Source organism: Pleurodeles waltl, chromosome 1_2 (assembly GCF_031143425.1).
Source record: "Pleurodeles waltl isolate 20211129_DDA chromosome 1_2, aPleWal1.hap1.20221129, whole genome shotgun sequence".
Taxonomy (NCBI): domain Eukaryota; kingdom Metazoa; phylum Chordata; class Amphibia; order Caudata; family Salamandridae; genus Pleurodeles; species Pleurodeles waltl.
Window position 1 is genome coordinate 1,119,864,546 of NC_090437.1, and position 23,060 is coordinate 1,119,887,605.

A 23,060-nucleotide genomic window follows, 5' to 3' on the forward strand; every position below is an offset into this window, starting at 1 on the left:
GATATTTGATACTAAACATCCCTATTTTAGGTGAAGCCATCATGTAGTTGGGGAACTCGTAATGACCAGTGTCCAGCACATATACTTAAAATGGATTCTCTGTTGATTTACTATGTCTGATAATAGACAAATACATAGCAGGGGCATATCTTCTCATGCATGTATGCCCTCACATGTAACATAATGCACCCTGCCTTTAGGGCTGTAAGGCCTGCTAGAGGGGTGACTTACTATATATTGCATGCAGTGTAAAGGGGACAGGGAACACAGGTTGTGTGCCATGTTGAGTTTTCATTTTAGTTCTGCACCAAGACATGTAGCCTGAGAAAGCGGCATGGTGTGCAGTTAGTAAGATGGTACCTGAGGGTAGGGCAATTTGTGCTGCAACCCTCAGGGGCCTTCTATAGTACCCCAAGGGTATCATTTACTAGGGACTTACAATATCAGCTAAAGGTTTGCCAATTGGCAAAAACAACTGTGCAGTTTTGGGGAAAGAGATCTGGCACTAGGGACCTGTTTAGCAGGGACCCAGTGCACTTTCAGTCGAAATTGCACCAGAAACCTGGCAAAAAGTGGGGGCTGACCCTGTCAAAAAAGAACTTTGCTACAGGGGTCAGCTGAAAGACACTGGGGCATGTTTACGAAAAGAGGCTCTGCACACAGAGCAGCACCACTTTTCTTGCACCCCTTAGGGTCCCCCTAACGCCACCATGTGTGTGTCGTATTTAAAATACGGAGAACCATGGCGGTAGTTGGGGACTAATGCCAAAGTGTTGAAGCTATTCCAGAGCTTTGCAGGATTAACGTAAAAAATGATGATGCTAATCCTGCAAAGCTCATTGAGGCCCATTGTAATCAATGGTGTGCCTGCTTTCAACGCCTGCTCTGAGCAGGCGCTAAAAGTGCTGAAAAAAATGACGCAAAGAAATCTCTTAAATTTCCTTTTGCCATTTTTTCGCCCCCCTGACTGGGGATCGCCCCCTTTGCCTACATTATGCCTGGGGCAGGTATAATGTAGCACAAAGGATTACAAAGTGGCGCATTAAGTGCATTGCACCACTTTGTAAATATGGTGGGGCATTTTTTGCCTTCCAACACCACGTTAGCGTAAAAACAAAAATGACTCTACTGTGTTGTTAGAATGGTGCTAGGGGTCCCTAAATATGCCCCACTGTCTCTGGCCCTATGGAGGACAAGGTGAGAACGACCATGAGCCACAGCACCACTCTGCATACTATCCCCTTCCTCCGCCCATAGCTGCCTGAATGTGAAGAACCAACTGTACTACTTAATATTGATTGTAACATTATTGTAGTACAGGAATATCAAGGACAGAATATCGAAAACAAATGAGCAAAAGGTAAGTGCAGCTAGGGAAGCATAGATTTACTATGCCTAGCTCCACGTTTACGTACTTTGAAGAAGTATACACTTACTATTCCTAACTCCACATCTACGTACCTTGAAGATATATGTACTGTGTATTTACATATATGTGGAGTTAAATAGAGAAACTCTAGACATAGCTGTTGATATATTATTTTCAATATTCTGTCCTCAATATTTTGCCCAGTCGATATTATTGTTTCAATATTCAGGGGATACACCTGAAGCCCCACTGGGGTAGGGGCCATGTAAAGGACACAGCTTCTCTGACAGCCTAGGGGACCGTGGTGAAATTGCGCAATGCCCACAACGTCACCTGGCTTCCCAACAGGCTGCTGTGCAGGACCTGACTGGGAACCCAAAGCAGCCCTGGCAATTTTTGTCAGACCAGCCCCATATGGTGCATATTGAGTGTGTGCTGCCAGTGAGCGAGCCTGAACTCTACAAGGAGAATTTGGGAAAAATGGCAAAAATGGTGCATGCTAGATTACAATTTTCATAATAAATGAATCAGTATTAGCTTTTAAAGCATAGTAAATGATGACCTTAAAGTGATCCCCATGAGAAATGCTAACTCTGTATTACTGTCACCTTCTATTCATGTTTAGGGCTAGAGCAGGTATTCTAATAAAAATTATTAATGAGTGTTCATGTATTCTGAATAATAGGTTTGTGTAGAAAATAATAACGTAGAAAAATAATGCACGCATTTGAAAATGTGATTACGATGAGTGGCCGCTAATGTTCACAAAGTGTACTTATTAATATTCTAATACTGTGAAATGTTGAATATATGTTTGACTAGTGTAGTAATATGTCATATTAAGGGTTATACATTATGTATTAGCTTTATTGATTGTAGGCCTTAACCTAGCAAAGGTCTTGGCCTAGTTGCCTGGCCTTCTGTTAAAGCTGTATTTTTTAACGTTTAATAAATGGCTGAGAGTTAAACTGTGATTTTCCATTTGCATTGTTTAAGTGTGCTCGTAGCTGAGAGCTTTTCTCATGAGAACCGATTGCTAGAAGATGCTGTTCTTGCTAATGTAACATTTTGTGTGTAATGTGTGTGAGACTGACTTTCTCAGTAGGAGAACAATGGAGACAATGACTGGAGTAGAAGCTTCAACAATATTGTTACCTGACAAGCCGGATGATGAGGACATTGCAAGACAACCAATCAACGATATGTGAACGGAGTAATAGTAGAATTCATAGATTTGGAGTTTTAGTTTTATTGGACAAAGTGTGAGCATGTGATTAAATGGCCAATAGGAATTTGGGAAATAGTTTTACTGGTTTTGATTTAATGAGACTGTATTGAGAAGAACCCAGCATTCTGCATTTTGTATTTTTGCCTTAAGCATTTTGCCATAGCTCATTCTTGCCCATTTTGCGTCTTGACAAGAGACGTGCTTAACTTTAATACTTAAAGACTTTGCGTTTTCTGAACTTTGATGCTGAATCCTGATGCCTTGCTGATCGACTGATGTCCTGAGGACAAAGACTGACTCTGCTTGCTGATTCACATTTGAGGATAGGTATTATGAATTAGACTGTTGATTATTATATCTATTTGCTTTTTCTTTCTAGGTACCAACCGCACTGTTTTGATAGAGCCATAGTTAGATGTTTTTCCAAATTTGTGTTACTAAATTGTTTTGCATGAACCCCAACATGCTGATGCTAATCTGATGTTAGTTAAGGATCCTCACTAATGAAAATCTGCTAATACGGAATAATGCTTGATGAATTTCTCTGCTGAACTCAAATGTATGTTATCTCTTCGACACAGTTGACTTTGTTATTAATTTGCACCATAACCTTAGAATGTGTCATAGTGCAAGCTTTGATTAGCTTACGTTTCTTCCACCGGTTTGGACAGCCAGTATTGTTTCTTTATGTGTTTCATTTGATTTTGAGATTAATCTACATGACCTTAGCATTGTTAATACAGGGAAATAAATATTCTAACTTTTACTAAAGGGTGTGGTTATTCACGACTGAAAGGTCATGGTGCGTGACAGTTATTGACTATTGATTTATTACTGTTATTGATTGTTGTTGATTATTGATATTGTGTATTGATTATCAATTTGATTGTACTAGAGTTATGGTAAGAACATCTTAATTGCGAGTCAAAAGGTTCATCGACCTATCCGTGTCCACTTGTAAGTTTACTTATTAAGGTCAGACGCGCTCACAATAGTCATGATTTATTTATGGTTTGACGCTACCTTTTGAGGGCTTAGCCGTAAGTGGCACTGAAAGGCACTTTCTTAACTTACTGGATGGCGATTTTTGAGTCTTGTGAAACATAAAAGAAGCCAGTTCAACGTTGCCGATATCTTTTCATCGTCAGGATCCTCGCGGGTGTCCTAACAATGAAGGAGGGTTCTTTGATGGAACATGTGAAAGAACATAACAACAAAAACAAGCACAGAGTTCGTTTATTGTGTACATCAATCCTTCCGGGATACAGGCTTCATGCATGCGGCAGTGCACGCGCTGATGTGTTTTATTCACATTCCATCAAACGCTCTTCTGACTGCTCACCTTCTACTGAGGCCTGAGACATCCAAGTTGTCTTCTCTGTAATATTTTTATTTAAACCTATTTTGTGTTCCATGTACAGTCTTTGACTGCCTGTGGTGTAAGTCTTAATTTTCAAAAAAGGGCTTTACCCAATGCAGTCCTTTTTGTTTGCAACGAGCAGTAAACACCGTTCCATCTTTGCAATAATCCAAATTTCATATTTGAAATGCAAACAGATATACCCTTTTTAAATAAAAACGGAGCATGACTGTTTTTCATTTACAAACCACGCTTTTTAATACGGTACATTTATTTCTCTGTGCAAAAGAGAGGAGATTGCTTGGTCCTCCTCGTGCTGACCGAGTATGACATCCATAACTGTTGTTTCCGCCTTCGTCACCATGACGACAGTCAGTTCTACGGAACAAGTGGTTAGTACATGATGTCTTCCGGAGTGACGTTGGCCTCCTCTGTTTTGGTCTTAAATTTAGGGAGGTGGATTCTTGTTGCTGCAATTAGCAGCAAGTTCACGCCATGTGTTACTGCGCTCGCCACACAGAGCCAAAGAGAGCTCTGATATTGTTCTTCCAAAACCACAAATTTGAAGACGTTTTCCCGAAAGTTGGCTATCCTCTCGGTCAGTCGATGAAGTTGAGCAGCAGCTATGAAGCTTGTAACTGCCAGAACTATGAAGACGCCTGCAAAACAGCACACAGGACAAATAATTACTTGAAAAATCCTTAAATATGGACATATTTTAGAAAAAAAAACTCAACTATAACATCAAGACAGACACAATCTACAAAGTTTGAACGTTGAAAAAGGTGTATTTTCATACTTTTATCAATGAGATGAGTATTCAACCTGAAGGTGTAAAGTCTCTATCAAGAGATGTAGGCTCTCATTACGAGTGGTGCTATAATTAGTAGGATATTGTTTGCAACTGTTAAAATCCAACTCAAGTCAGAATTTTTCGCGATAAATACCGCCCAATTGCTAGTTATGAAATAACGTGCCGATGTTGGTGAAAGGAAAGAAAGAATGACGGAAGGAAAGGAAAAAAGAATGAAGTGAAGAAAAGAAAAAAAGGAAAAAGAAGGAAAAAAGGAAAAAACTGAAAGAAATAAGGGCAGAAAGAAGAAAACAAAGGGAAGCAAGAAAGAAAGGAAAAAGGAAAGAGGAGAAAAGAAAGAAGGAAGGGAACAAGGCATGACAAAAGTAAGAAAAAATAAGAATGAAAGAAGGGAGAGAAAGATGGAAACCACAGAAAGAAAGAAAGAAGAGAAGGAAGGAAGGAAAGAAAAAAATGAAAGAAGAAAAAAGAGAGAAATCGTATTAAAGAAAGAGGGAAGGAAAGAAATAGAAAGAAAGAAAAAAGAAATTAAGAGAGGAAGAGAGAAAGAAAGAAGAGAAGAAGAAAGCAAGAAAGAAGAAACGAAGGAATGAAAGAGAGAAAGAAGTAAGGAAAAAGAAAGGGAAGGAAGGAAGAAAGAGGAAGGCAACAAAGAAAAGCACAAAGAAGGAATGATTGACAGAAAAAGCTAGGGCTGCAGAGATAGAACACTCTCAAGAACACATATTCAGAGTTCATGTGAGCTGCTGGCATGATGTGAAAACTCAGCAGTCAGATAACCTAATGTATTTACAATAACTTTAGCAGGAGACAGAAACTGATGTAGCTGGAATGTGCCCTGTGCTCTTACCTGAATGAAAGTGTCCTGCTATCACATCAGGATCTACAAACAAATGCAATGCTAATGTAATAATAAAGTAAAAACAAAAACACTGGCACTAAAGGGCCGGATGTGCTCCTTGTGAAAGGGCTAAATGCATTCACTCAAAGTAAATCTAGCCAGTGGCTGAAGTGAGCTCACCAATTGCCCCATGCTGTGCTGTAGTGGCAGAAACAAAATGTAAAATGGCACAAAAACAGACACATGGAGGAGCAGGGGGCCGTAAGACCATTTATCTAAGTATATCATACCTATAATTTATGTAAAATCAAAAGGTCTTTGCTAAAATCAGGCATAAAAAGCACTGTCAAATGCCTATTTTGAGCAAAAGGAGAGTCCTCTGAATAAATGCTGGCATTTTACTTTCAATACGAGTGTACACAATTAAATACACCAGGGACTGTAACACACTAAGGGCCAGATGTAGCAAACTTTTGCAAGTCGCAAATGGCCCGAATCGCAATTTGCGACCCCCCAAAATCGGAAATGGGATGCAAAAATCCAATTTCCGAATCGCAAAATGCGACGCGAGCCATTACCGACTCGCAAAAATAGCGACCCCATTTTGCGACCCGCAAATGGGAAGTCGCTATTTGCGAGTCGCAAACCATATGCAATAGCCACTCGCAAATTGCGACTAGTCGCAAAAACCCCATTTTGCACTTCCAATTTACCACTAACTCAGAGCAGGTGGTAACCATAACCAAAGTATAAAAGGGGACCCACAAGGCACCTGGGTTACTCAAGATGATGGAGATATATGTGATAGCAAGGAGGAGGAGAGCCCACGCCGCACAGCAGATGAAGAGGAGGAGCCAGAGACAGGAGAAGATATACAGAACCAGACAGACACTTTTCCAACAGACTGAGGAGGAGATATATGATAAATACAGACTTAGCAGTGCAGCAATACTAGATTTAATAGATCTACTCAATCCGCAGCTTCAACGCCAGACTGTGCGTGGCAGCGCCATCCCCACACATGTGCAAGTGCTATGCTCACTGTGCAGGTGGGGTATCCCAAAGTGCACTCCCACGGTTCTTCAGAGCATTCCTAGATGCCATACTCACACACATGTCCAGATACATATACCTACCCAGGAATGAGGCAGAAATCAACAACACCAAGTTGGAATTCCACAGGATTGCCAACTTCCCCCATGTAATAGGGTGTGTCGACGGGACACATATACAAATTTCCCCTCCTGCAAATCTGGAATATCTGTTCCGCAACCGGAAGTGTACCCACTCACTGAACATCCAGGTGGTATGTGATGCCCATTATGTTATCACTGACATGGTTGCCAAATGTCCAGGGAGTACACATGACTCCTACATTTTCAGGCACAGTGGGATACACCAACGCCTAGAACGTGGGGAGTTTGGAGACGGATACCTCCTAGGTATTGCTGAATACACCTTGCAGACATACACACAGGTCAATGTGAAACCCATCTATGCCCAGCTAACATTGTACATTTTGTGCCAAACAGGTGACAGTGCATATGCACTACGACCATGGATACTTACCCCGTACTTAACACCCAGCAATGAGACAGAGAGGCGATACAACAGTGCACATAGGAGGACCCGAAATATTATAGAGAGGACCTTTGGACTGTTGAAGGCAAGATTCAGATGCCTCCACAGAAGTGGAGGTGCCCTCCAGTATGCCCCAATAACAGCATTCAAGATCATTGGTGCATGCGCTATACTGCACAACATTGCCCCCAGACGTGGGCTACCTCTCACCCCAGAAGACCCAGATTCGGAGGATGACGAGCAAGAGCTACCACATTGCCATCATGGGGATAGAAGCATTGCAAATCAAGGCAGACAGAGACGGGACCACATTGCAAACCAATACTTTGGAAGGTACGTGCTAACTGTCACCACACACACGAATGTCACACGCAAAGAGCCCAGGTGTGAACTGGAACAAACAAGAACTTTAATGATGTGCACCAATAAACTATTTACACAAACTACAGATCAGGGGCTGTAAAAGTCCACCTGCTATGAGGACACATTAACCTCATGTGCCTCCAGTCTATGACAGTGCGTAGCTCACACCCTACGCCGTGCTCGCCCAGCATGGCTGGTTCCTGGTGCGTCTGCAGTGCCCTGCCGTGCGCTACCACTGCGCAACACCCTGGTGTCTGTGACTGAGACACTGCTAATGGTGGAGCCCTCCTCACTGTCCTGCGGCGTGTCTGCAGCGCCCCTAGCCACCTGTCGTTCCTCCATCAGATCGACTGCGTGGCTAATACGTCCCAGCCCACGTGCCACATCGCTGGCAAAGTGGCCCATGTCCACCTGGAGGCTGACTGTGCGCCGTGACAGCCCAGTGGTGTTAACAGCTAGCCGGATGATGGAGGCAGCCATGCGGTCCAGGCGGTGGATGAGCTGCCGGTCACGGCGCCTTGCACCCTCTCTCTCGGTGACAAGTTCTGACACCAGTTGTCTTATTAAGAGCGCAAGGTCACCAACAGTGCTGTTGAGATGTTGCAGCTCAGTGTGGACCTGTTGCAGCCCTGTGGTCTGGTTGCGTTCCATGCGCCGCATGGCCCCTGAAATAATTCTTATCTCCCTTGTCTGCAGGCGCTGACCATGTAGGAGTGCAGCCTCGGCGGCGGACATGGAGGCGTCCCCTAAATCACCCTGTGGCACTGGAGGGACATTGAGACGTCGCCTGCGACGCAGTGGAGGTTCCGTGTCCTGTACACTGGCACTGTGGCTGGGACCGGGTGTTGGCTCACTCTCCAGTATGGCCACTGATGCATCAGGAGGGGACTGTGGTTGGGTGGTGCAGGTCCCTGTGGTGGCTGGTCCTGGGTCCTGTGCTGGCTGGTGGCTGACCTGTGGCCCCTGGACGCTGTGGCTGGAGGTGGTGTCGTGTGGGAGACCTGTGGGACATAGGGAACACACTATCAGTATCTACCATCTGTTATCTGCTTCCTAATAAACTGTTGCCTATCAACTGCCTACTTGACTACATTGCCCATAATGCACCATGCAGGTGGCTGCTACTCTGAAATGGAGCTATTTTGGTTGTGCATGCTGCTGTGTACTAGGTGGGTGTGGGTATGGCAGATATGGGTGTACATGCATGTCTCATGGTACTCACTGGTAGATGGTCCTGGCGCTGACGTGTCCAGCTCTCCTATCCTGGACACTGCCTCTGGCTCCAGGGTCTCCTCCACTCTTTCCTCCAAGGGTGTGGGTGGTGGTATGGTTGATGGTCCCCCTCCAGTGCCCCTCATCTCCCGGAGCCGCTCTGCCACCCTCTCCTTGGTCCGGGAGCGCAGGTCATACCACCTTCTCTTTAGTTCCTCAATACTTCTGTGGCTCACACCCATTGAGTTGACTTTGTCCTAGATTTCACTCCAAATCCACCTTCTTTCCTGCTCTGGCACACTGAGGGCTGTTCTCCCAAATAGTTGTTCATGGTGCTGGCAGCATTCCTCCGTCAGCACCTCCAGTTCTTTCTCTGCAAATTTCAGCTTTCTCTTCCTGGGTGTTTCTGCCATTGTAGCTGCTGTTCTTCCTGTTGGCTGTTCAGCAGTTTAAAATGGGTGTGGTCCTCCCTCCTCCCAGGTGTATTAGTAAACTTCCTGGCTGTGATGTCATCATCAAGAGCCAGGAAGTGTTTTCCAGAGTGTTCTGCTGCACCTGCATTCAATTTGCGTCACAGTTGCAATTTGCGACACCCACTCGCAATTTGCGTGTTCGTTTTTTAGCGCGGTCGCAAAAAGCGACCTCGCTAACAGCGGACTCACAATCTGCGGTGCGACTTCATTTGCGAGTCGCAAAATGAAGTCGCCTTTTCTTCTTGGATACCATTTTGCGAGTCGGAAATTGCGAGTCGCAACGACTCGCAATTTCCGACTCGCAAATTGTTTGTTACCTACATCTGGCCCTAAGGGCCTAATTAAGAGTTTGGTGGACAGGAAAGTCTGTCTGCTAATCTCCTGACAGGGTGGCCGCCGCCTTCGTGGCGACCACCCCGCAGGAGCTATTAAGAGTTTCCCACTAGGCCAGCCTAGCGGGAACAGAATACAGCATTGGCTCTTGCTTGTAATAGAGCTGGTGGCAAAGTTGTAGCCCGCAGGGTGCACCAGCACCCTTGCGATGTTCACTGTCTGAAAAGCATTGCAATGGTACTGGGTGACAAATGCATGGGCAGTGCAGGGACCCCCCTGTGGCTCCCTGCACCAGTTCTCTGCCAGCCTTTTCATGGCGGTGTTACTACCATGAAAAGGCTGGCGGAGAACAAGGTTGTAATCCACAGCGAGCGCTGCATCTCTGCCGCTTCCAGGCCGCCAAGATCAGGGATTCTGGCAGTGCTGGCAGAACCCTGGCGGTCTGACGCCAGAGTCTTAATGTGGCAGTCGGACTGCCACCACGAGCCACCAGCCTCGTACTGAGGCCCTAAAAGACATGTTGTGCATGCATGCAAATTATTACTATCCTTCTTTTGGTAAGCATGAAGCTTGCAGAACCTTTCAAAATGGGTCATTGTCTTGAAAAACCCAACTACACTTTGTCCTACGGAATATGTCAAATTTCCTTACATGAATTCAGTACCTTTTTACAAATATTTATCCAAAATTCTAACACTGAAGGGCATTTCAACAGTAAGTGCCTATATGTATCATGCACAAAGCTTAGGACCCCAAATCCCCCATGGTGCACTGGGGCCCACAAGATTCCAGGAGGTTTGGGGCTGGGGGGACTCAACTACCTGTAATCTTCTCCCTGAAAGTCAGTCTGAGTATTAGGAGGGTCCCTCCATGTACTTAGCAGTAGGGCTCCTCAGGCATCCTTATGACATTGATATATATATAGTGCACCATTGTTAGATTAGTCAAACCTACTGACCTTGATAGGAGTTAAACACTTACCTACTACACATATTGTAAAGCTGGACAAGTTTGTGATTGCCACCAGATGATCAAGGAATGTACACAGTTTCACATCCCTTAATAGTGAGACAGATTCTTTATTCCATTGCAGTCTCCTTCTGTCTATAGCAATGTCCACTGAATCCCACACACAGATGTACCTACATTTTATCTGCCTCCTAGCACCAGCTAATTGCATTGGTGTGGACAGCATTATACTGGCAAGCTCTTCATATAAATCAAGGAGTCCACTAAAATCCATTTTTCTAAGCCACAGTCTATCAAGCAATGTAAAATTAAACCATATCAATGATAAAGTAAATGTTGTAACTTCTGTAGACCCAGATCATCGTTAATGGGATATTTTCAATCAAATGAACCTTCAGTTTGGACTAACTAAGAAGGATGGTGGAAGCTGATCATGAGTGGACTTTGGGTTGCCTTAGGTTGCATTGTACGTGCACCTTCATTGCCTTTTTGTATCCTAAGGCCTACATAATTCCAGAGGGCCATACACTTCAATGGGTCCTCCTTTGCTGAAGGTGTCTCACTGATATATTGTATTGAATCCCTGCAGTTTGGCTTCCCAAGTAAATCTTCTAAGCAATCCTCAAGTGAACTTAAGCAGCTTTATTATCTGCTTATTGCCTTTATTGATATGCACATTTACAAGCAAGACATTATCTGCTAGTACAGTTTCTAATACAGGATATCAACTGCCTCAGGTGTTATGAACAAAGCATATTTCAGCACATCACAGGATTGACAGTTGCCATAGACCATATTATAGTTTATGACAATAACAATTGAACTGTTCACCAAACCAAAAAACACTACGCACCAACACGATCATGCAGTAAAATGGCATCTGTTAGAAATGGGGTTTCTGGTTAGGGTATGCACCTAAGCCAAGCAGAATCCACCCACTCTAGTCAGGGCGAGGGAGTTACACACCCAAGATAACCCCTGCTCACCCCCTTGGTAGCTTGGCATGAGCAGTCAGGCCTATCCCAGAGGCAATGTGTAAAGCAATTGCACAACACACACAACACACGTGATGCACTATCCCCACCAGAAAGGAAACACAGCATCAAGTTATATATAAAAAAACTGTATTGTACACAACCTCATTAGACCAAACACCACGTGTCAGTAATACGCTGCTGCCCAAGCAGTTGTCAGAACTTTACACAGTACTATTACTTTGCAAAAGCCAGCAGTAGTCACATAAAATATATAGGTTACTGGTTATCCTGCAACACAAGCAGTAGCAAGGTAAACATTACTAAAGGAATGTGCATGTCTTACTAAACATATGATCATCATTGCCAATCATGAATGCACATAACACCAAAGACACATCATCAGAAATGCACATATCATTTTACAATATTCTCACTAGGACTGGTCAGTGCGATCTGCCATCCGCACTAGGCGCCACAATAAGAAACAATGCAGGTGAAACGGGGATGTCCGTGTCCCAATCTCAGAGCATCTGCGCTCAAGTTTCTGCTCCTGAAGCGAAAACAGGGTTAACATTGGCAGGACCGGGACCCTCGGTCGAGGGTCACCCGGCCTGCTTATATGTCACCAGCACCGGGTGGGGGCCCAGCAGGAACGTGGGCCCTCCGGCATGGTCACCATCCCGCCTGCAAGCCACAAAACAATGAGGGGGGTCCAGCGGGAACAGAGGACGGCAGGCGAGGTTTCCTGCCCACCCGTGAATCTCCCGGACAATGAAGGGGCCCAGTGGGAACATGGGACCTCTGTCGAGGTTGCTACCCCACCCGCGATCCACAAGATAGCGAGGGGGGCCCGGTGGAAATGGGGGGCTCCGAGGAGGCTCCCCTCCCTTCCGCTAGCCTTTCTCCTGCAGGACGATGCACCCGCATCCGATGGGGTGCACAAGGCTCCTTCTCTAGCCCTCCTGGACCGCAGCAGTCAATGCACCAAAGGTGGTGCCTGCCTGTGCCCCCAGGGGTGCTCCTCTCAGTGCATCTCACCCGGGGGCACCACATGGAGCGCATTCGCTCCAGACTTTCCCGTGCCCCGGGGGCACTAAATACAGCGTGCTTCATCCACGCACATTACTTACGACCCACCCGTGTTGCGGCAATGGCTTTTCACCTTAGGCAGCAATAGCGATCGCTTGTTATGCGGTTCCTTTCCCCACAAAAGATAAAGCGTTCAGCAAGCGCTTTAGTCCCACAAATTAAAGCACTTTGCAGCACAAACACAGCAATCTTCCTGCGCTGGGTGGAAACAAATCAACAGTGTTCTGGACAAGCACAACGGAGCACTCTTCATGCACCCCATCAGCACAGTGAAAAGCTGCAGGGGAACAGGGGGCACACCACCTAGCCCCTGGAGACAGTGAGAGGGAGCACAGGGTGGCATGGCCCAAGCAAACCGGCCAGCACAAAGGGTTGCAGGCAGTGGCAGTTCCTCCTAGTGACCAGCAGGTCACAGGTCAGCCCAACAGCAGCAGTCCAAGGCGGTTCCTGGTGAGTCCCTCCAGCAGCATCCTGTGTCCAAGTCAATAGTCCATTATTGTTTTTCTCACATCGGGAAAACCACCTGTACTTAAACTCAGTTTTGCACAGCTTTTATAAAGAGGGGGAGAAGAGGTTCCAACAAGTTCCAACTGGTTCTAGAAGTGTCCCCTATCTCTTCCAGCCCAGGCTCCAGACATCAGTTGAGGGTACCCGAGCCCTTTGTGTACGGCCAGGGCACAGCCTTTACAAATACAGGTGTGCCCCGCCTCTCCTTCTCTCAGCCAAGGAAGACCATTCAATATGCAGATGCACCTCTGTGACACCTCCACCCTCCCTGTGTACAGGCTATCTGAAAAGTATGCACAAAGCACAGCTGTCACTCTGCCCCAGACGTGGATTGGAGACAAGCTGCACAACACCAGTCATAAGCACAGAGAAATGCTCACTTTCTAGACGTGGCAATTATATAATGGAAATAAAAAATCCACCTACAGCAGTAAGCAGCATTTCTCACTACCGTTACAACCATACCAAACACGCCCCCCCAGATCAGACAATACCCCCTAGACATAAGACAGGGCATTTCTAATGCAATTCTATGAGCAAGGCAGCACTCACAGCAGTGAGAAACCAAATAGGCTGTTTGTCACTACCAGGACAGGCCACACAACCTGGCACATGTCCTGCCTCTGACATACATATCAACCTGCCAATAGAGCTAGCTAGGCCTACCTTAGGGGTGACTTTTAAAAGGGGAGTTCCAGGCCTGGCAAACACATTTAGATGCCAGGTCCCTGTGGCAGTAAAATGCGCATGCAGGCCCTGCGCTAGCCAGCCTGAGACAGGTTTGAAAGGCTACTTCTGTGGGTGGCGCAAGAAAAGCTGCAAGCCCACTAGTAGCATTTAATTTACAGGCCCTGGGTATAAGGATACCACAGTACAGGTAAGTTAAATGTGCTAATTAAGTGTAAGCCAATCATACCAAGTTTAGAAAGGAAAGCACCTGCACTTTAGCACTGATCAGCAGTGATAAAGTGCCCAGAGTCCTAGAGCCAACAAGAGGTCAGAAAAAATAGACCGAGGAAGGAAAATTTTTTGGGGATGACCCTGCAAAAAGGGCCAGGTCCAACAGCATTGTATTCTCAATGTGTAGATCACTGTCAATAGGGGCCTCACACTATCAATACCCCTCCTCCCGGGGGTTCAGCCAGGTCATGGTGCTGGGCCTGGATGTCCAAATGTCTCCAAGAGCTCCCTCCAGGTCTCTGCAATAGGGTATTTCCTGCATCCCCTGCTGTCTTGTAGTTTCAGCGTCACCTGTTTACTGCACTCCCATTGGGCCACATCCACCTGGCTGTCCATGGGACTCAGTTGCCAGTAAGTCCTGCGATTGGGACATGTGTGGGATGCCATCCTGAAAAGGGCAGAAGGAGCTATGCCCCAGTTTGGTTGGAGTGGCCCCAGGCAACCTTCCACTCTGCCTCGCACTTCTTGTAACTGTGCAGTTGGGCCCAAACACTTGCTGTGATCCATCGTTTTACATCTGGCGGGCATGTGTGACTGATAACGCAAGAGGTGGCAACTTCATACGCCTGTGTAGTGGGGCTAGTTCTTAATCTCCACTCCGCAGTCCTAGAGCTGCTCTGCTACACCTAGTTGCCTTCATGATTCTGGGGGTTAATGCGGGGCACCAGTGAGAGCTCCCGTGTTTCTATCATATTTAGGAGGCAGCAACCAGGGGCTCACCTGTGCTCTACTGTGTCTTGCTGCACCATCTACTACCCACCATGTGCCCACAGGAGTGTGCGCGTCCTCCTCTCCTTATCTTTAGGGCATCTCTCGGGTGCAGACCAGGTCCCTCTTACAGGTGCTGGTAGGGCCACTCCCACCAATGACCAACACCCATTATTAGGTCCTTAGGAGTCCGGGTGGCGAACTGGGACTGCCGGGGGGCCAGTCATCAGCTCGGTCACCGCGCAAGGCAGAAGTTACCATGCCGCTAGTTTTGCGTGGCTGTCATCTTGAGGCCACCAACATGAGTACCTCCTCACCAGGTCTCTGACTGCCTGCTGCTTCCCTCACTGCTGCGGATCAGCCAGCAGCCTCTCCACTGGCTCTCGGCCTTCCAGTATGCTATTTCCCAGTAGCCTGGTGCACCAGGTGTCAGGTTTAAAGGCGATTCTCAGCAAAAAGGCAGGAGTTTGCAGGTGTCGTGCCCACTCTACATGGGTTCCAAGCCACGCCCAAAAGTGTACTGAAACATCTTTAATCAATATAACAAGTGTACTGAAACATCTTTAATCAATATAATAGGGTAGGTTTGCAGAGATGTGGATGCCTTTAGAGAGAACTATTGGGAGAATTATTTTGCTCACTGTAAACATACCTAGTCTTAAAAGCTGTAACTTAATTTACATTTCCAAATTCCATCTTAGTACATTAATGATCATGTCCTTGTTTTGTTCCAGAAAGGAAATTTAATTTTCTGTGACATCAATACTGACGTATATGCAACTCTCTAGTTCCTATTTTAATAGCTTTGCACTTTTTGACCCCATACTGCAAGGGTGCCCAAAGTAGCTCCAGGACGGACAACTCAGTGGCAAATTTGCAGGGGAAACATGAGAAATCAAACTGTGTTCTATTTTGATTCATTGTATGTAAATCCATCTTTTACAATACATATATCCTTCTATAGCGAGAATATTCTGAAATTAGAACAGCTCAATTAAATTTGTGTTATTGGTTTGAAGGACAGGGTATTCACCTGGGCGGGCTGGACTGGTTCCCTCAGAAGAGCTCAGTAACATCTGTAGGGACAAATGTCCTTAAATGAAAAGATGTGTCATTCTGTCTCTGTATAACTTTTTGTAATTTGGACTATTCATTTACATCAGTGAACCCAACAATCTGTGGGTCCACTGGATGAGCCCCATGTTTTGTGAATCTCCTGAGTTGGTCACCTGGGAGTACACCCATAGTTAATGGTTGCTACAGCCTATTCAAACAAAGCCGTGTGGAGACTGACAGATGGTGGCATCTGGTTCTAGATTCAGGGATTTAGGCCTTTCACCTGTACCCCTGACTGACTACAATCCATTCTTTATTAAACCCACTTGGTCCACCACTGGGCCCCTTGCATCCCCTACTGCATGTACAATGTGCTGGGTGTGTAATATGACAAATGTGTTGTGGGACTGACAGACGTGTTTTGAAATGCGTTTTAAGGACATGGTAAGTTACACACTAAATAGTGATTCCTATCAGTTTTACTTCTTCATATGTATAGGCAGGCAACCAGGATACTGCTGGCTCAAGAGTCTCACCTCAGTGACTGCATGAATGTTTGCATTGACCGGAGTATATTCAAAACGTCCCTGCAATGTTCAAGACATCTGCCCAATAAATCCCTTAGTTCCCCTTCTTTTTGGAATCGCTCACCAACCGAAAAACCTAGCATTGAGTGTCTGGCCAGCCTTTTCCTGGAATCCACAAATAAAACATGTGGTGTTTCCCTCTTCCCTATCTTGCAAAAGCCAAGCATGAAAGCCTAAAAAGATGCAATTTGGCCAAGATTTCATAATTCAAAGGATTTTGGTTTGCCCTGACTTCCTGCCAGTTCCCTTAAAATAGGAAAAACACAAGCCCTTCACTCCACAGTGCATACTTCATTTAGGCTTCAAGAAGCAGCTTTGCTGCACCAAAGGACATTTGCCAGGACTAGAACTCTCTCTCTGTGTCACAGTTTTCTCTTCAGATTAGGAACAAGCTCAGTATTTGAAGAAGTCCTGATATTATGCCTTGTCCTGAAAAAAGAGGAAGATGTATGTGGACAATATTATGCTCCTGACGAAGAGCACAAAGAGTTAGACCCAGTGAACTGAAGCCTGGGGATCATCTTGAGAAAGTGATCCACCCAGGAGCAATGAGAGCCATGCAGACCGACTGGCCTGAACCAACAACATAAACACATTTACCACAGCGAGAACTTTAGAAATTTGAAAGTAGGGAGCCTGCATCAGCCCCTCGTGACCCTATAACAGAGCTGAGTTTGTGGAAAATGTTATTACTGAATTTCCAGCTCAAGAGAGACACACACGTACTTCCTAATCCAGAGCCATTTCAAACCTTGGTGTAGCCCTTACAGTTCCAGGGAAATCATTTTCAAAGTGGGGTTGGAACCTTACCCTTAATCCCAGTTCCCTAATTTTAACGTGAACTGATGGGCCTAATAAATTCCACAGTTCTTATGTGAGCCCCTGCCAATCAAAAATCCTCACTTTGCCTTTTTTAGAGATCCGAACTTGTGAGGTTTGGATTCCTTAAGGGATGCATTCTTGGTTCCAGCCTGACCCAGAGCTAGAAGCTCCATCTCCTGGAAACATAACTGAAGAATCAAGTTGGGACTGTACCTAGTCTCCAGTGAACTGTGTTTAGAAACACTGTTACTGACCACTGGAGCCCAGATAGCATTGTAATTAGACATCTGGGCTGGACTGTTGGAAATCAATACATTACCGTGGTTATTATGACTTTGGCGGTAAAAAACACCTACAGCCGCAGTGACGTCTGCCAAAATATCGCTACCGCGGTTGCCATCCATCGCCCATATTATGAGCACTGCCGGACTTCCGCCACAAGAAGGGCGGAGAACCGGCAGTGTTCATGGTAGCGGATGGTGGTAAGGTGGCGCTTCTACCACTAGCACCGCCACACCACGCCAGTAGAACGCCGCTAGCCGTATTATGACAAGTAATACTGCCTGGCGGTGTTCTGCTGGTGGGACGCTGCTGGCGGTAGCAGTGCCCCTTCCCTTTTCCAACCGGAAGACCTCCTTGCACAAGTTAAGTTGGGCTTCCGACAGGGGAGGGGGGTTTGGATGGTGGGGGGTATTGTGTGTGTGTGTGTCTGAGTGTGTGCATGAGTGTGTGAATGCATCTGTGTGGTATGTTATTTGCGTGGTTGTATGTGTGTGAGTGAATGCGTGTAAGAATGGTGAAGTGAGTGCGTGTCTGCATGTCAGTGTGATTGTGTGTAAGAATGTGTGCGAGCATGTCTATATGTATGCGTGTATGAATGCGTGTATGCCAGTGTGAGCAATTGGGTGTATGCGTGGTGCTTGTCTTCGGGTGTGTGCATGTATGGGGATGAGTGAGAGGATCGGAGGGGGTGGGGGTGTTTGGATCGGGGTGTTTGGATCTGGGGTGGTGTGTGTGTTTGGATCGTGGGTGGGGGTGTATTTGAATGTTGGGCGGTTGAGGGTTAGTGTTTGTATTGGGTACCTTGGATGGAGGGGGTGGGTGGTATCTAGTGAGTGTTGGGGAGGGGGGTGAGGGAGCCACCTACCGGTGGCAGGGAAGGAATTCCCTGTCACCGGTAGGGTCTTCCGCCATGGTTTTCGTGGCATTGCTAACGCCATGAAAACTATGGTGGTAGGCAGGCTCATAATGCCGTCTGCGGTACTGTGCCGGCCGCCGTGCTGGAGATTGACATCTCCGGCACGGCAGCTGATACCGCCATGGTGGAATGAGTGGAGAAGTGGTGGGTTGGCTGCAGCCAACCTGCCATTCACATAATGTGGCAGTATGTACTGCTGTTAGTTTAACCATACTCACCACCATATACCGATCTGTAACATCCCGAATGAGACTGGACAAGATCGGATTTAACAAGATGTTAAAGAAGAAGATGTTAAACAAATCACCTGATAGTGCTTGCCACCCACCTTCTTATACATAAAGGGCAGTGAGTGAATCCTCGTGACGCCTTATACCTTGCCAATAGGAACCCTCTGCCGTAACCAAGTATCATACAGCAAACAAGGAGCTTATTGAGAAACTGTGCAGTGCCTGTTATGTAACTGTGTATCACATAAATTGCAGATTATCAGAACTATCAAAATTGTTAGACCTATATCGCAGGAGTGACAATACCTAACTGAGCAAATATACTTCCACTCTTATTTCCACAATGACTGCAAAGGCCAAAGTGATTAAAAATATCAAGATGGCTGAGAAAGACTCTAAAAATGCTATAAAAAGGACAGAATCAGAACCTCCTACACCTGAATCTCCCATCAAAAGCAAAAATGAGATGAAGGACACAATGGGCACCACCCTTAAAGAACTCTCAGATGCCCTCCAAGGTACACAAACAACAGAAGTCAGCATGGATATCACACAACAGGATGTGGCTGGTATGAGATCTGATATCAAGCAAATGACTGACAAGCTGTCTGCACCTGAACAACGCATTAGTGACCTCGAAGACAAGTCTTTCTCGACAAATAAAGATCTCAGCTCCCTACATGAAACCTTAATATCAATGCAAAGAGCTATTGCTGAACTTGAAGACAGAAATAGGAGAGGCAACATCAGACTTTTTTGGCTTTCCTGAAAATAGTGAGAAACAATATGGTTCATGCATTGCCTTTTTGCAAAACTGTATTCCTTGCAACACTAACATCTCTGTTGATAATCACTTTGAACTTGAAAGAGCACACTGTATCCCTACACAACAAAATGATCAAGTCATCACAACTAGAACCCCAGACCAAAAATCTGCAAACCCTTGCGTTATCAGCATATAGAGCTAACACTGGACTTTATACGTAAGAACAAATACATCACCTGGGAGGGTCACCTGATCACCACCTCACATTAGTACTCCAAGCCTACAGTCCAAATGAGAAAAGGCTCATTATTTTTGCATCATTGCTAGTATGTTGGGGCTCATTCACTTGACTACAAACTTACGTCTTGGCACCCAGAAGATGCTTGGTCACTCTCTTTGGGTGTGATGTTATTCCTTTTTCAGGTTGGGTTGGGGTGGGCTAAGGTGAGTGGGGTAGGTTACGGAGATGGTGGGCTTTAATTGTTTGTTTCACTCTATTTTTTCTTTACTCTACCTCTTTTTTCTCTTCTGATTACTTTATGTTCTATATCATGCCCAGGGTGGTCTTGACTTGCATTACTCTCCTCACTGTTTATATCAGTGGGTCTCCGTTGCTAGGTCTACTTATTTTGTTTTTTTTATAGCATGTGCAGCTTCCTCACACATCATAGCAGGCTGACCCTATCTATTTTCATTTGCTCGATACGTTGCTACATCACCGAAGTCAAAATGTGATTCTCTGCAACTTGTATGACTAAACACAAAGGGATGAACCATCCTGTTAAGAGGAGGACGATTATTGAGTATACATACAAATACAAATGAGATATACTACTTTTACAAGAAATTAAACTTGCTATTTCGGATATTGCCTCCTTTAATGTCCCATGGTTTGCAGAAGTTTTAGGTTCACCTGCACACAAGAAGAAGAACAGAGTCCTTACAATCATTACTAAACAAGCCAAAATTATGGTTTTAGACATCCTTTTTGAGCAAAGCATGAGGTGGATACTCAATAAATTGTCAAAATCAGGTAAAGAATTTTATTAGCTGATCAACTGTGCGCCCAATGCTAACGATATAAGCTTTTGGAAACATATTGATGAACTGATTGCAGAACTTCCCAATGACTCTCGACTTCCTCTGTATCCCACTGTAGACAGCAGTTCAAGAGCCACATTCAGACCACCCTCATCTCATAAACTACTCCTTAACTTAAAATCTGTTCTAGGTACTCCCTTACAGACACATGGCGGATTCAACATCCCAGCACTAGAGATTATACTTTCTACTCCCCAATCACCAATCATTCTCTAGAACTGACCATATATTGGTTTCTAGTAACCTGATGATAATGATCTTTGACTCCTCCATCAAACCCAGACTGATCTCAGACCATTTATCAATTTTGGCTTCATTAGTCTGGGCCACAACTAACCCAATTGATAAATCTTGAAGACTTAAACTGGACATATTACAAGATACAACCCATTTGGAAAAGATTCGACAGGCCATTAAAACATTTTCCACAAAAATCCCCCTGACGACTGCTCACCACAGATAGGCTGGGATGCTTTTAAGGCCACTATTAGAGGGGTAACAATAGGTATTAGCACCCATATTAACAAATCAGCAGATGGAAAAGCTGAGATTAAACAGCTAGAATTTAGACATTACTCCGAAAAGGGCACTCTCCATGTAGACACCTTAAAGCAGAAAAAATATGAATTCAATAAACTCCTGAGCAGCAGGGCTGGCCAATGGGTACTTAAATTTAATTTACTACATTTTTGTGCTGGCAACACTGCTGGCAAGACTCTAGCCCACTACTTAAAACACAGACAAAACAACTCACAAATGACACGTATCAGAAGTAAGGAAGGTCATCTTCACTTAGATCCTCCTAAAAATATCCAATGTCTTTCTAGACTTCTACCAGACACTATATGATGAGAATACCTCTATCAGCTCTTCAGACAGTTTAACTTATCTTAACACACTCAGCCTCCCCAAATTAGATGATTAACACCAGTTTACACTCAATCAGCCAATTATCGATTCAGAGCTGCACTTAGCAATCAAATCCCTTAAGGTAGGAAAAGCACCTGGACAAGATGGCCTTATTGCACATTTCTATAAATCATTTAAAGATGAATTTGCGAGGACCTCTACTGGATCTTTTTCATAACTATGCTGAGTCCGGTCATTTTGGAGGCACCTCCGCTGAAGCAATTATAACCCTAATCCCTAAGGAAGGCAAAGACCATACTTACCCCAAAAAAATATAGACTGATATCGCTCATTAACCTAGATTGTAAACTCTATGCCAAAATTCTACCTAAACATATCGAAACGAAGCTACCATTGCTGATAAGCCCTTACCAAGCTGGCTTTCTTAAAGCCAGGCTCTCCAATGATAATATTAGGCTGTTGGGTCGTAGCGTACAAATCTCTAAATTCAAAAGTTCACTAGTTGTAGCCATAGCACTCAATGCTGAAAAAGCATTTGACAAAGTGGTATGGTCCTTTCTGAAAGCTACAATGTCCACCTTTATTCTAGACGAGTCCTTTATAAAAATTGTAATGGCCTTATACTCAAACCCTTGTGCTAGAACCAGATACAATGGTGTATTATCAGACACATTTACACTTAAACAGGGAACAAGACAGGGATGTCCCCTATCCCCATCCCTTTTCCTCTTAGCTATAAAACTGTTCCTACTATCCATTAGTTATCACAATAATTTAATTGGCCAAAGCATCAACATCAAATCTTTTTAAATGCCTGCCTATGCGGATGACATCCTAATAATAACAGAACATGCAGACATCGCTATCCCTGAAATTATGTTCAAGATCGGTGAATAGTCCTGGGTTTCAGGTTATACCTTTAACAAGGATAAATCTGAAGTTCATCCACTCAACATTATGTGCATCAAAGAGGTCCTGGGCTCTTCAGGCTTGGTGTGGCAACCCAATTTTCTTTAATATCTAGGTCTCAAATGTAATGACAACCTCGCTGAATCCATTCGCTACAATGAGTCCCTAGTTCTCCAAAAAGTTCAAAATATTTTGACGGATGGCCCCCTAAATTCCTGACATGCTGGGGTAAATTTCCATAAAAATCCATTAAAATGGTTATCACTCCGATTTTTTTTATTTTTTATTATTTGATTTATAATTTTCAACATTTTCATACCATACATAAGTGAAAGGCAACAGATAACCCTCCCCACACAACAACTACATCCTTATATGCTACAGTGGTCAGATTACTTGTGTTACTGGGCTACACTTGGGAAATTTAAAGTATGTACGTAGATGGTCCAGATTGTTATAAAGCATGACCCCAACCGCCGTATCCTCCATCCCAGGGAGCCTGAAACAACATATGTATAGGGTTGGTGTGTCAGGTGCCACGGCCATCTATAAAAGGAAACACAGTATAAGTGAAGAGTATCAAAGTTATGACTGACACCATTGGGTGCAGCTACTCTCCCTCTGCCTCCCCAGTCTCCTTACCTACCACATAAGTCTGGTATCCACCCCTTAAAAATGTCTCCCATTCTGTGTTCGGATGAATTCTTCCATAACACAGACTGCCTCCTTAGTAAATT

The 23,060-nt window shown here is 44.8% G+C and overlaps 1 protein-coding gene across 1 annotated transcript in view; it reads right to left on the minus strand.

The window, feature by feature from the left end:
- Positions 1 to 3,928: 3,928 nt before the first annotated feature.
- Positions 3,929 to 23,060, minus strand: part of CLRN2 (clarin 2) — a 122,557-nt gene continuing 103,425 nt past the window's right edge. The window contains exon 3 of the mRNA XM_069234745.1: positions 3,929 to 4,616. Coding sequence (XP_069090846.1) covers positions 4,351 to 4,616 — 266 coding nt within the window. The 3' untranslated portion in view covers positions 3,929 to 4,350. The remainder of the gene's footprint in view (positions 4,617 to 23,060) is intronic.